The sequence below is a fragment of the Myiozetetes cayanensis genome, unplaced genomic scaffold (genome assembly GCF_022539395.1).
Source record: "Myiozetetes cayanensis isolate MyiCay16 unplaced genomic scaffold, myiCay2020 scf9, whole genome shotgun sequence".
Taxonomy (NCBI): domain Eukaryota; kingdom Metazoa; phylum Chordata; class Aves; order Passeriformes; family Tyrannidae; genus Myiozetetes; species Myiozetetes cayanensis.
Window position 1 is genome coordinate 818,102 of NW_026088185.1, and position 13,244 is coordinate 831,345.

At 51.0% G+C, this 13,244-nt stretch overlaps 1 protein-coding gene across 5 annotated transcripts in view; it reads left to right on the top strand.

Moving 5' to 3' along the window:
- The first annotated feature begins 1,700 nt into the window (after window positions 1-1,700).
- The window catches only part of COL6A3 (collagen type VI alpha 3 chain), a 56,227-nt gene continuing 44,683 nt past the window's right edge, over window positions 1,701-13,244 (top strand). For 2 of the 5 annotated variants that reach the window (XM_050339452.1, XM_050339450.1), the window contains exons 1-2: window positions 1,702-2,063; window positions 9,286-9,435. In XM_050339452.1, the coding sequence (XP_050195409.1) occupies window positions 9,348-9,435 (88 nt within the window). In that variant the 5' untranslated portion in view covers window positions 1,702-2,063; window positions 9,286-9,347. Of the gene's footprint in view, window positions 2,064-9,285; window positions 9,436-13,244 lie in introns of all 5 variants that reach the window. The other 3 variants (XM_050339453.1, XM_050339449.1, XM_050339454.1) reach the window with 3 other exon arrangements.

The following is a 13,244-nucleotide window of genomic DNA, read 5'->3' on the forward strand; positions in this document are numbered from 1 at the left end:
GCCACACAGAAAATTCTGGTTTTTGGAGGTGTATCTGAAGTAAAGGCAATAAAGATCCCAGCTGCTACTGAACTGATATGACCAGACCATACTGGTTACCACTGGTGGTGGCAAACTGAAACCACTGGACCCCATTTGGTGGATGCAATTCTTCATACAGGATCATGAGCTGCTGCTTTGCTGGGGTGCTGGTGCTGCTGAATCACAGAATGGCCTGTGCTGGAAGGGACCTTCAGGACCATCTCACTCCCACCCCCTGCCAGAGGCAGGGACACCTTCCACTAGACCAGGTTAACCTGGAGCCTGTCCAACGTGGCCTTGGACACTTCCAGAGGTGGGGCAGCCCACTTGGGCTCTCTGCCTGACATCCAAAATCACCTGGAAAAGCCCTTGGTTTGGATGCTTCTGCTGACATAATGCACCTCCATCATATGTATTTTATCCTCCAGCAGCTGTCCCTCACCCATTGTGAGTGAAAATGCAAATTAAAAGAATTAAAATAAACCAAAAACAACCTGCTTGTCAGCGCTTCCCAGCTGCTCCCATTCCCACCATCCCTGCTCAGCACCCACCGACCCCCAGCGAGGAGCTTTAGCTCCCTCCTGCCAGGCACATTTGTTATTTGGGAACACCCAGCCTGACAGATCTGGAGGGGGGACACCACACCCGGCTTTCTTTGAGGCTCGAGGCTGGGGAGGGTCACTCTGGATCCCCCTGCGAGCTCGGCGTTCAGCCTCTGCCAGCACCAAGCCAAGCACCATTTCGAGAACGAGCTGTTGCATCACCCCGAGGGCTCAGCACTTTCCTGAAACATTCCAGCTATTTCTTTATGGGGCTGGTCTTTCGAACAGGACAAAACCCAAGAGCAAACATCGTAAATCCCCATTTGAAAGGAGGAGAACTTGACTGTTTGATTCCAGGGACTCCATCTCTGTTCCAGCCTTATATGGAACCAAACAAGAGCAAGAGATAAGAATTAATGTTTCCATACTATTTCTTGAAAAAAAACCACCCAAAAACCAGCCTAGGCTGAAATGTTTAACTTTGACCAGTGATCTGCTCTCGCTCAAGGCGGAGGAATAAAATTAGTCCCAAATTTATTACGCTCTGCTGAATAAAAGGTTAAAGGTATTCTTTCACATTATAGAAGTTTAAAAACTTCCAGAACTCGATTTGTTGCCTTTTAAACTTTAAACCTATATGTATTTTAAAGTACGTGTCCTTATGCTAAGGAATTAGCTTTTATTTGTGAGTTATGCTATAACATAAATCCCCACTCCTTCCTCCGCATCTGGGTAGGTAAAAAACCCCTGCTGTTTTCAGTAGGAAACAGCAGATTTCAATAGGAAACTGTATGAAGAGACTGCCGCTGTGTAGATGCCCGTGACTGTCCAGTGGGGGAGAGTTTGAGCTTCCCGCAGCCTCGAGCATCTCGGAACGGCGCTTCGCTGGAGCCCTGCATAAATTAGCATGGTCCTTGGCACCTCCTGGCTCCTGCAAATACACCCCAAGCCCAGCCCCTCCTGACCAGAAGGCATCGTTTAATCGGCTCCTTCTATTCCACAGGGCTTATTTATTTATTTATTTATATTTTTTTTATACATTTCTTCTCAGAGGTAAGGGGGAGGCACTTTGGATACCGCATGGCCAGCGCGGGAACGGGAAGCCACACATCGCGGAGGCGTCCCCCGACCCCGGAGCGGGGGGGTGGGGGGACGGAGATTGTGTGTGATGAGCAGCTCTGAGCTCAGCCCCGGCAGCGCCAGCACCGACCATCTGGATCCAATTTGCGGCGCCGGCTGGCCCGGCCCCCCCGGCCCTGCCGCGCCCGCCGCCCGCTCGGGCCGCGCTCCGACACACGGACAGACAGACAGACAGACAGAGCCACGGCAGCCGCCGCGCGGGGACCAGCGCGCCCCGTCCCTCGTCCCACGCAGCGAGGCAGGCAGCCCCCGGCAAGGCTGAGCGGCACCGCGTGCCATGAAGCAAGGCTGAAAGAGGCGCTTCGGAGCAGAAAGTCCTGGAACACGCAAATTTTTTTCTCTCTGGAGGTTTGCTCAGGGGTAAGCGTTGCTCTCCGCGCGGGAGCCCTTAGCCTGGGCTGCGGCCCTGGGCAGCTGCTGCGCCGCTTATCCCCTCGTCAGCGGGGTGTTACTGAGGGCTTTTGTTGTACCTGGGGAGTTTTCGAGGAATTTTGGACAAAACCCATTCCCAGGTTTGCATTAGTCTTGGAAAAGCGGGGTGTGTGGGTGGAGGGCGATTCTGCCGGCTTGCTACCCTGGGAGTGTCCTCTCGCAGCTGATGCAGCGCAGTTGTTTCGGGGACACGCCGCTGCAGGTGAACGAATCCATTCAAAAGAACTCAGCGGAGCATTTTCCCCTGCTCCTGCGGGGTGGGTTTTGCCTTTGATGCCTCGAAATCACTGCAGCGGCAGTCGGATGGGATCGGGGCAGGATGACATGCCCCGAGAGGGGCATATAATATTTTGGGGAGCTTCTTGCGCACAAGGAGGTGGGAGCATGAATGGGAGCCTGCAAGGAGCGCGGCTAAGGGGGTGTCTCAGTGCCTCTTTCCTGCTCCCAGGGCTCGGGGGGTGTTCGATAGCCACCCTCACCCCTCCTGTCGCCAGGCGAGGCGGGATGAACCTGGCAGAGGTGCTGGTTCCGTGCCACTCGGGTCCTGCTGCCAGGCGTGTCCCCGCCGCTCCGGGGTGGGCCAGGATGTGGCTGCAGGAATAATCCTCATCCTCTTGTGGTCATCCCCAGAGAGGGAAATGAGCCAAACAGACTTTCCCCTAAGGGAACGGGGCTCTCCAGCCTTGCTGTCACCTCCTGTCCCCACAGCTCCCGTCCACGCTCCCCGCAGCCTTCCCCAGCCCTTTTCCCCCGTAGCCCCAGCTGCCCTCGGCTCCCTGGGGCTTTGAACAGCAGTGCTCTCGCTGAGGGGGCGGCTCTGACTAATGCTGGAGACACCGCTGCGCTCGGCAAAGCCCTCCCTTCCCAACTGGAGCCTGGAGCCACAAATGGTTGTGGCCAAGCTGGTTTCCTGACCAAGCACGGGGGCCAAAACTGGCTGGAGGCAGAGGTGGCCAAAGCCACTCTGGTTCCAGCGGGTGTACTGGGAAACTCTCAGCTCATTTCTGCCTGCTGTGATGATTCATGTGTGCTCTCGGGGGAGGAATCCTGCGTTTTTCAGACTTCTGGCTTTACCCCGTTCCTTACTGGTTTAAGGGAGAAAAAAAAAGTCAGTGTTTGTGGTTGGATAATTACTGTGCTTACATAGTGCTGTTTCTGGGGCTCAGCCACCCGGTTCAGGAGGTTTGTGGAGGACAGACAGATGTCTCCGGCCTGAGTGTGCTGCAGGGAGCTGGAGGATTCCTCCAAGGCTGTGTAGGAATGCAGTGGCAGAGGAGAGACTCTGCACTTCCCTGGCACCATCCCTTGAGTCACAGGTATCAGGGCTCAGGGAAACAGACTTTTCATCCCCAAACTTACACCTTCATTCCATCCTGCTCTTGGCAGAGGGGTTGGCCATGACCAGAGCTGTGATGGCATTTTTAGGACAGGAGTGGAGGGCTTTGTGCTTGTTGCCACCACATTGCCATTCATTCATTCATTCCCTTCCCATTTTCCAGCACTCTTCCCATTCCTCTTTCTGGTTTTTCAAACATTCCTGCCATTTTCCATCCAGATGCGTTAACTCTCCCCGCTTTCAGGGTGAGCTAAACCAGCCCCTGCTTTACTCCCACATGTAAGGGGGGGGGATGTTCCTCTTCTGCTTTTGCTACGTGCCTGTCCAGGAACAGGAGGGAAGGGAAGGGAACATCTTATTCCTTCCATTAGTACAAACTGTGGTAACTGCACAGCCTTGCCAGCCTTGGACTGTATTCCCGCAGCCTGGATGCGCTGGAATTCCAGGGGTGAGGCCGTCCCTGTGCTGGGCGTGCCCGGCAGAGGGTGGCAGTGCGTGCCTGCTCTCTGCCGTGAATCACAGCCAGCCTTACCCCTCCGCGTGCCCATCACTTTTTCCACGTTTTTAAGTGCTCTGTGTTCCACATTAAGCAGCCGATTGGTTTGGGTGGAGAGGCTCCGGGAGGCTTCAGTTGCTATGCATAAAGAGGCATTGATCTTTGAGGGAGTTTCCTCTTCTTTTCTAGCAAATACTCCTTTTCCCCTTATTAACACCTCTATTTTAGTCTCAGCCTTAGGATGGAGAAAACAACTAGATTTTAAGCCAGCAGCATGCTTAGAAGGACAAAAATGGGTATATGATTCATATCAGACTCTTAACAGCCAGGGAGCTAGCCTGGGTAGGACATAAACACAGCCTAACACTGTCACTTTGCTGAATTGGAGCTCACAAGGCTTGCAAAAGGAGGAAGATTTTCCACCCTTTCAGGCTTGTTTGCTCTTAATATTCAGATCTACCTCTGTGGGAACAATAAATGTGTTCAGGTGCAGCCCAACAAGCCTCACCTTCCCAGTGCCACATGGCAGCAACCTCGATGGAAACGCTTCAGAAGAGCCCATGCAAATTAAAATGGCTCCACCTGTAGCCATGAATAAATCCAGGATCTGTCCTGTTCAAGCTCACCCTGAGCCTCTAGAAGTAGCTTTGCTTCTCCTGGACTCTGTGGAGTCAGGTGAGATTCAGTGCTCTGTGATGAAGAGGCAGCCAGGCATGGGACACACTTAATGCCCCTTGGAAAGATAACCCAGCTGTTTCACATGGAAAAATCCTGGCATTTAGCCTGACATGTGCCCAAATCGCTGCCAGAAGTGGCTCTTGGTTAACAGTTTGCCCAGCTCAGAGGAATTTAACAGGGTATTCATGCTGGCAAGAGAGAAGCATACCATCTGTGCCTCCGTGGCTCCACGTCAGGAGTTCAGGTTTCTCCTCCCAGCTTGCTCCACAGCTGTGACCGGATGCATATCCCACTGCTGGGGGTGCAAATAGCTGTTCTGGGTGGCTGGCACCCACTTTCAAGGCACTGACAGGGCTTACAGCAGCCTCTTGTCTTCACTGCCACTTCCTATGGATGTAGATCCAGCAGAGAACAGCCAAGCCGAGGGGATTTGAGGCCGAGCAGTTTGACTGGGAAACAGGGTGATGATGGGCAAGGGGAGATCCCCACAAAGCAAACTGAGGTGAAGGCAAAAGCAGCTCGGTTTTGACTCTGACATCCCCGTGAGACAGACTTTTAGAGGGGTGTGGAGGATGCTCAGAGCACCTCATCTCCTGCAGCATCTCTGGGATGGTGCTTTGCCCTCCCTGATCCCCTTTCAGGAAGCCTGTTGGGGCCCAGCTGCAGATCCACCTCTTTCCCCCAGCCCAACGTGGTGCACCCCCCACGCACAGGGAATTTAGGAGATGACATTGGTTCTCAGGGTTTTTTTACTCAATATATTCTTTGGGGATCCTCCAGGGCTGGGCAGGAAAATTGGACCACATGTACCATATTATGAGTCAGGGGGGCATCCCAAAGGTCCCATCCCAAAAGGGACACCTTCCACCAGCCCAGGTTGCTCCAAGCCCCATCCAACCTGGCCTTGGACACTTCCAGGGATGGGGCAGCCACAGCTTCTCTGGGCAACCTGTGCCAGGGCCTGCCCACCCTCACAGGGAAGAATTTCTTGCCAATATCCCATCTAACCCTGCCCTCTGGCAGTTTGAAGCTATTCCCCCTCATCCTGTCACTCCATTCCCTTATCAAAATGTAAGCTAAGATTTTGGATTTCCTGCTTAGCACATGCCAAGAGTCGGTTCTGTCCACCTCAGCCCTTTAACCTTAACGAAAAAAGCATCAAACTACAAAATACCAGGACAGAAAACCCCTCTGACAGCTTATTGCCTTCTCTTAAGAGTCCAGCATGACAGATAACATCAGTGCCTGAAGCACTGTCCAGCTGAGAATTCAGATGTAGGAGGGATTTTGCAACATCAGTTATTCCCTCTACCCTACTAATTGCACCTATCTATATCCCTGCATGACACACATCACATTCCTATGGCCAAAGCCAGGGATGCTTCCCCTCCTTCCCAAAGCCAGGCAGCCCAGCTCAGAGGCAGATAGGATGAACCAAAGTGGTATGCAACAGCTGCAGGAATTTTCCCCTGCCTTTTATGTTTTGCTTTCTAAGTCTTCTCATCTGCTTTGCACTCTCACAGATCTTCTTTTAAATGCACTCCAGTGAAAAAAAAAAAAACCAAAAACCAACAACCCACACACACACAAGCACATGATTGCTTAGAAAGTGAATTTGAAACATTGCCTCAAGGGAAAAAAAAAAAAAAAAAGGAAAAAAAAGATGTAAAATGTCGAATTTTATGCATGGAGAAATATGCAATATGCAAAAAATAGCTGCTGGGGAAAATATTTAAGGAAATCACTTCATTGTGTCAGGGATAGAAATGATTGCTTTTTGAGAGCACTATTAGGAACAGATGTATTTCTTCTGATGGAGGACATACTGTAATACTAAGAGGTCAGCACACACTATATAAACCCTAGACACACATAAACCCTTCAGATTATTTAAGGCTGCAGGAGTTAGTCTTTTAGCACATGAATCAATGATTAGAAAGGGTAGCCAATTTATTATTGCTTGGGAAAGGGCATTGTATTTTCCCAGTCAGGGAAAAGAAAGAAAAGCTGAGACAGGGTGTTGCTTTGGTGTTGTGTTATCCAGATTCATCTTGTGGTGCCCATGGGCTGTGGGAAGGTCACAGGGGATCCCATGGGCTGGGGAGGGGGGATTCTGTAGCACTAGGGGGGTTTCACTTTTCCCTTCTGCTGCCTTTCGTGGCTGTAAACAGGCTCTGTGCAGCTGCTCAGGGTAAAAACCCCAGAGCTCCCAAATGTTTGCTTCAGTCCTGTCATTTATTAGCTGGCAAGACATTCATTTTCACTGATTTATCCCGATGCTCTGCTCGTCCCCAGCTGTTGCTGGGATGGGCTGCCAGCATTCTGATAACACAGGATGATAACGTGACTTCCTACGCTTTGGAAAAGAAATGTGAGCACTTTGACAGCATTATTTTTTCCTTAGCATGAATTTTAGTTCGCAGTTTTCATTCATTGCTTGCAGCATTTTAAATCTGTGGCATCCCACCCTTAAGGGGAAGGGAGCACCCAAGGTTCTTGGGTGCTCAGGGTTGAAAGGAAAGATGAAAGTCAGAGGGTCCACAAAAGCTTACCCAGGTTTATTAGGAAATTACACACTTGGCATGGAAATTGGTCTGTCAGGCCCTGATCTCTGACAAACACATTAGCCCCCTTTATCTTAGGACCAGGACCCACAGAGATCGTGGCCCTGCATGGGCCACCCCAACAATCCCACCGTGTGCCTGAGAGCTCTTCTTGGCTTCTGCACACTCCCAAAACCCTCTCCAAAAACTTGCAGCTCTTCCCTAAACCTCTTCTTCCTAGAAGGGAGATGCCCCAGTGGGGTTGGATGGGTGGTTGTCATGAGCTCAGTGTTTTCTTGCGAATCTCAGCTCTGGGACCTGCACAACTTTGTGTATTGGTGTGCTCAGGGGTCAAACCCCGTGGCTAATCCTGCCTCCATGGGGAAGCAGAGCTTTTCCCTCTCCACGTGTCCTTTGGGTGAAATTAGTTTTTCCAGGAGCAAGCTGTCCATCAGGGAAGCAGTCCAGCAGGGCAGGTTTGTTCCCGCTGGAGGCACCGGTAGGCTGGGCTTGGAGTGGAACAGCCAGGGGGATGGACCAGTGCCAGCTTACAAATGTGATTTTTTAATTTATTTATGAATGACAGCGATACCTCTGGGCTGCATGCAGCAGCTGCCTCTGTGGATTGAGGGATTGCCAATAACAGGGAGGACTTGCTGTGTCTTAACTGACATGGTGTGCTGACTGCTGGCTCTGGGTGTCTGTCAAATGTCTCTCCATCTGGCATCATTACTCTTAGTATTGTCATTATAATTATTATTCACAAATGTGGGGGGAAGGTAGGAGGTAGCTTTTTCCAAACTCATAAATGCCAGAGTCAGGATCCAGTCAGGTTTTGGGAAACCGGGTGGAAGTTGTCCCCTCCCTTCCACTGAACTGCCCAGTGGAATACCCTGAGGAGTGTTTCCTCAGTGAAAGTGGGGTTAGCTGTTTATTTCCAAATTTTCCCAAATTCCCAGCTCTTGGTTCTGCTTCCAGCTGTGCCAGCAATGGCCATCAGTGTAGTTACCATGGCTTTCCTCAAAAAGGGGGCTAGTCTTCCCCCTAACCTTCTTAGGCTCTTTGTATTGGTCATAACTCTCTGGATTGATGGAATTGGCAAGGATGGTATGAAGAAAATTGAATTACCTTTTTTTTTTATTATTATTTTATTATGATGATGACCTGGTTAACAGTTTGATGTATTTGAGTCACTTTTGGCTGATTTGAGTATTTGAGCTCCTTTTGGGGAATGAAAAGTATTAAATCACTGTGTTCCCTTTTGGGAGGATATTTTCTCAGTTAAGCAAGCCTTGCTGGTTTCTGTTCCGTATGCTTGCAAGTGAAGATTAAATATTAAATTTGTCATCTCCATGGCAACAGAAACACAGCTTTCCTGACAGAGACATTGTTTCAGAAGGCTTGCCAGGTGGATCACAGATAACAAACTTGCTTAAATTATAGTTTTGGCTCCAAGAGATAAAATATTATTCCTGGGGCCTTTCCAAAATACGATCAGCCAGCACAGGCCATTCCACCACCGGTGCTGTGAGCTTGGGGGAGTCCAAGGCCTTTTTGCTGTACAGCCAGATCATGTGGTTCAGTCAGGTCTGGAGTATTTAAATTTCCATTTGTACATTTGGGACAGCTGAAGAGGTGAGCTGAGGCTAAGTGGGATGTTCAGGGCAATTACTGTGGTGTTTAGAAAAAAATAAGGGAAGAAAATGGCAACAGCAAGAGGGAACATCTTGGCCAAGATGTTTCAGCTGGTTGTCCATGAGTGAGGAGGGCAGGTGAGAGGCAATGACGTATTTTGATGGTAGAAATGTAGGCTCAGCAGCTTCCTATGTATTCAGTATTACCTGGGACAGGACAGGCAAGAAGAAAACCATCTGAGTCCACAGGGGTGATTAAATGTCAGTTATGTGAGTGAGGATTCCTCTTGCAAAGGACTGCTTGCTATGAAGTAGATTGTCCAGCAGTAAAATATTTTCTTTCCTGCCCAAGTGCCCCCAAAGCCCTGTAACACTGCGTGGTTTTGGCTTTTCTATCTTGCACCTCATCTGCGCCTGGGCAGCTCTGCCACTGTTTCTCACTCTCCCTGTTTTTCTCCCTCAGGTCCCACACTGGGTGCTTTGAAACGAAGGGAATAAAAGAAAATCTCAGATAAAAGACCCAAAATGAGGAAACACCGGCATTTGCCCTTTGTGGCACTGTTTTGCCTCCTATTGCCAGGCTTCTGCCCGGTTCGTGCCCAACAGCAGGCAGGTAAGACCGGACCGCTTCTCCTGACTTTGGCCCTGTACAAATGAGCCACTAGCTCGCCCTGTTTGGTTTTTAACATGCATGTCGATGGTTATGTCGTGGATTGGTGACCTTCTGCTCTGCAGCTCCCACCTCGCTGGGGGTCCTTTGGGACCCAGACCTCACCCGTGCGCGCGGTGCCTTCCCGAGCATGTCGCTGGCCCGTGCCGTGCCTTGGAGGGTGCTCTGTGGGGGACCGGGCTGTGGGATGCGCACCCAGCGTGGCCCTGAGAGGGTGTTCACGTGGGCAGAGCTGTTGTGCCCTCCTTGCATGTGTAGGATGGCTTTTGCAGTGAGAAGAGCACTGCCGCTGACCTGCAGGGAGGCTGCTTTAAGAGGAGGTGCCGGTGCCTTTGGGACCGGAGCTGGGTGTTAACAGCAGGAAAAATGTGGAAAACTCATGCCAGCACCCAGGCTGCTTAAACCAAGGAGCCCTTCCTTTCCCTGAGAACCACCACAGAGCCAGCAAAGCCCTGAGTCAGCAAAAAACGTGCAGGAGACTGAAATGGAATGAGCCTAAATTCACATGTGGAGCTGCCAGCGTCTTTGTCTGGCTGGGGGCTGCTGTCCAAAGCTGTGAGGTGAGGGTCTGGGAGTGGGGAAGCACCTCGGCACCCCTTCCCTGGGAAGGGTAGGGCGCATGCTGTCCCCTCCTGTCCCCCAGCACTGCGGTGTCAGGGCGCTGACGGCTGCCTGGGTGTTCTGCAGCGCTTCTCGTTGTGCTGCGGGCGATGAGGGGAAGCTCAGCTTCACTGTCACCCCGCGGAACGGGCTGCCGGTTGTTCGGGCGAGGAGGCGTGCTTGTGCTGACCGTAGAAATTCCTAAACCCCCCCATTTGTTTTTTTAAAGCTGTCAGAACCGTTGCCGTGGCTGATATAATATTTCTAGTGGATTCCTCCTGGAGCGTTGGGAAGGAACACTTCCAACTTGTCCGAGAGTTTCTGTATGATGTTGTAAAAGCTTTAGATGTGGGAGGAAGTGATTTTCGCTTTGCCCTGGTCCAGATCAGCGGAAACCCCCACACAGAGTTCCAGTTAAACACCTACCCCTCTACCCGAGACGTCCTGTCCCACATTGCCAACATGTCTTACGCGGGGGGAGGCGCCGAGCCTGGAAAAGGATTAGAGTACCTAATCGAGAAGCACCTCACTAAAGCTGCTGGGAGCAGAGCCAGTGAAGGCGTCCCCCAGGTTATCATAGTGCTGACGGACGGCCGGCCCCAGGGCGGCGTGGCCCTGCCCTCCTCCGTCCCTAACTCAGCCCCTGTAAACGTGTTCGCGGTCGGCGTGCAGGACGCCGCGGAAGGGCAGCTAAAGGAGAGAGCGGGCGGACCCCTCGATGCGCACCGTTTCAACCTAGAGAATTTTACCGCTCTCCACGGCATAGTTGGGGACTTAGTGGCGAGTGTGCGCTCCTCCATGACTCCAGAAAAGGCTGGGGCCAAAGGACTGGTTAAAGACGTCACAGGTAATGGCTGGCTGGTGGCATCTGCTGGCGCTGCGCTGTTTGGAGCCTTTGTAGGGGCGAGACTGAGATGGACGTTCAGAGGTTTAAAAACAAAGGTTTGAAGCGTGTGGCCCGGTGTTTGTGGCTACCGAGCGTGCTGTTGTTTGCAGACCGGGCCGGTATCCCTGCTGGGAATTAGCTCAGGAGTCCTTGGATGGGCAGCAAGCACGCCGTACCCGTCCTTTGGCACACGTGGTGTGGAAATGCAAATGCAGGGGGCCCTGCAGAGTTTTTGCTCCATGCTGTTCGCTCCCAAGGCAGGGAAATAGGGCATGAACACACCAGACCTGGTGGTGATCCTGACCGAAAACCCTCTGGAGACCGATAAGGTCACTGCTGATGGCAGGGACACCATGCAGGATGTCACCTCACAGCCAGATCATGTGGTTCAGTCGGGTCTGGAGTATTTAAATTTCCATTTGTACATTTGGGACAGCTGAAGAGGTGAGCTGTGGGGGGAGACAGGCAATGTGCCACTCCAGGAAGTCACGTTCTTGGCTGAAGACAGCAAAAAGAAGTTGGGTGGAGAATTTCTCTGCTGAAAACCCCACCCCTTAGCCCCTCTCCTCACGCACTTGAAGAAGGTGTGTGGTTGGAGAGTCATGGAGAGTCCACCTGCTGGAGTGCTGGACCCTTCCTACAACCAAAACCTCCCTCCAAGCCACGTTGGCTTCGATGGATCTGCACTGACCGCAAGACAGAGGGGCCCAGTTTTCCTGGAAACAAAATAAGACAGTCTCCCTCCGTCCCTCCTCTGTTTATGACATAAATTCCAGCATGGAGAGGGCCTTCTGAGCAGCTTTGTTGTGTTTCAAAACACAAGTCCTGGAGATCAAACCTTTCTTTTTATTCCTGGGACTCCATCTGAAGGTCAACAGCTTGTGGGGTGACGTGAGGCAACGGGAGTGTGATGAGGCAGCGTAGCATTAATCTCCCTGTGCTGTCTTGCCTATTAACCCTCACACCAGCCCCGCTGGGTGCTCTCCATCTCTGCATGACGCCCAGCAGCACCAAAAGGCCGTGCTCATGTGTGTTTTCCTCGTGCAAAGCGCTTGGCAGGGCAACTATGCAGGCCACGTGGAAGCCACAGGGGAGCAGCTGCCCCAGAAAGGTGACAAAAAGCTCACTGATACTAAGAAAATGATACCAATATATGTGAAAAACGGGTGTTACACCCAACCTGATGACAGCACTGCAGTGGCTGTTGAGCATCTTCACCATGAAGGACCCCAGTGATTCTTTTTTGAAATGAGTAGAGGAACTGGTCTGTGGCAGCTGGCTGCCCTCCTCTGGGCCATGCCAGCAGGTAACCCCATAGTGTGGAGGCACAGACATTTCTTTAAAAGCATTGAAGCCAAAATCCTGCTCTGTGTGTATCACAAATTTCCAAGTTTGTTTCTCCTCAAAGGTATTTTTTGCAAGTATTTCTTTCCCATCCTGTAGCACAAATTTGAAAAATCCCACTATTGTAGTTTTGCCCCTGTGTGACTTTCATGGGCAGTACACAGAGTATCATTTAAACATGGGAATAGTTGTTACAGGTCCTAAACCTCGGATGACAGTAGATTGAAAAGCATGGTACAAATTACTGTTGGTTTAAGAGTTCAAGGAGTCATTTATTGAGCTGATAAGCAGGGCCATCAGCCCCGAGTTTGCCCTGATGGATTTGTTCAAGCTGAGCTGTCTGTCTCATCTGACCTTCCTTGCTTAGTTGTGTAACCAGCACGCTTTTCACTTGTTCTCCACACCGCCTTGTTCCATAAATGTGCACTGAAGTACAAGGTTTTGTTTTTTTTTACAGTGATGACAAATTATCCAACGCATCTGTTTCAGATCTGTTTTCTGTCTGGTGGGAGCGGCCCGAGCTGGTGTGATGGCACCCATTAGTGGCTGAAATCTTGCTCCTCAAAAGAGATAAGCAGCCCTGGGCAAAACCACCTCGAGATTTCCCTGTCATTTGTACGATGAAGTAGAAGGTGTACATCCCAACTGAAAATGGCACAGGAAAGACAGCCCTAAGCACCCCTAAATTTTGTCTCCAGGGAGAAATAATTCCTGAAGCTCTTTGCTGAACCCTGTTGAAGTTCTCCAAGCCAGCACTGGCTGTTGAGTTGGCCCAGGGCAGTGATGGTGACCTGGAGACCTTGTTACTGGAGTTGCAGCATTATTTGAATCTCTAGAGGGCATTGCAGTGAATGAAAACATTTACAGAAGAGCAATCTAACGGGCAATAAATAAACAAATTGGCACTGCTGGTTAATAGCAG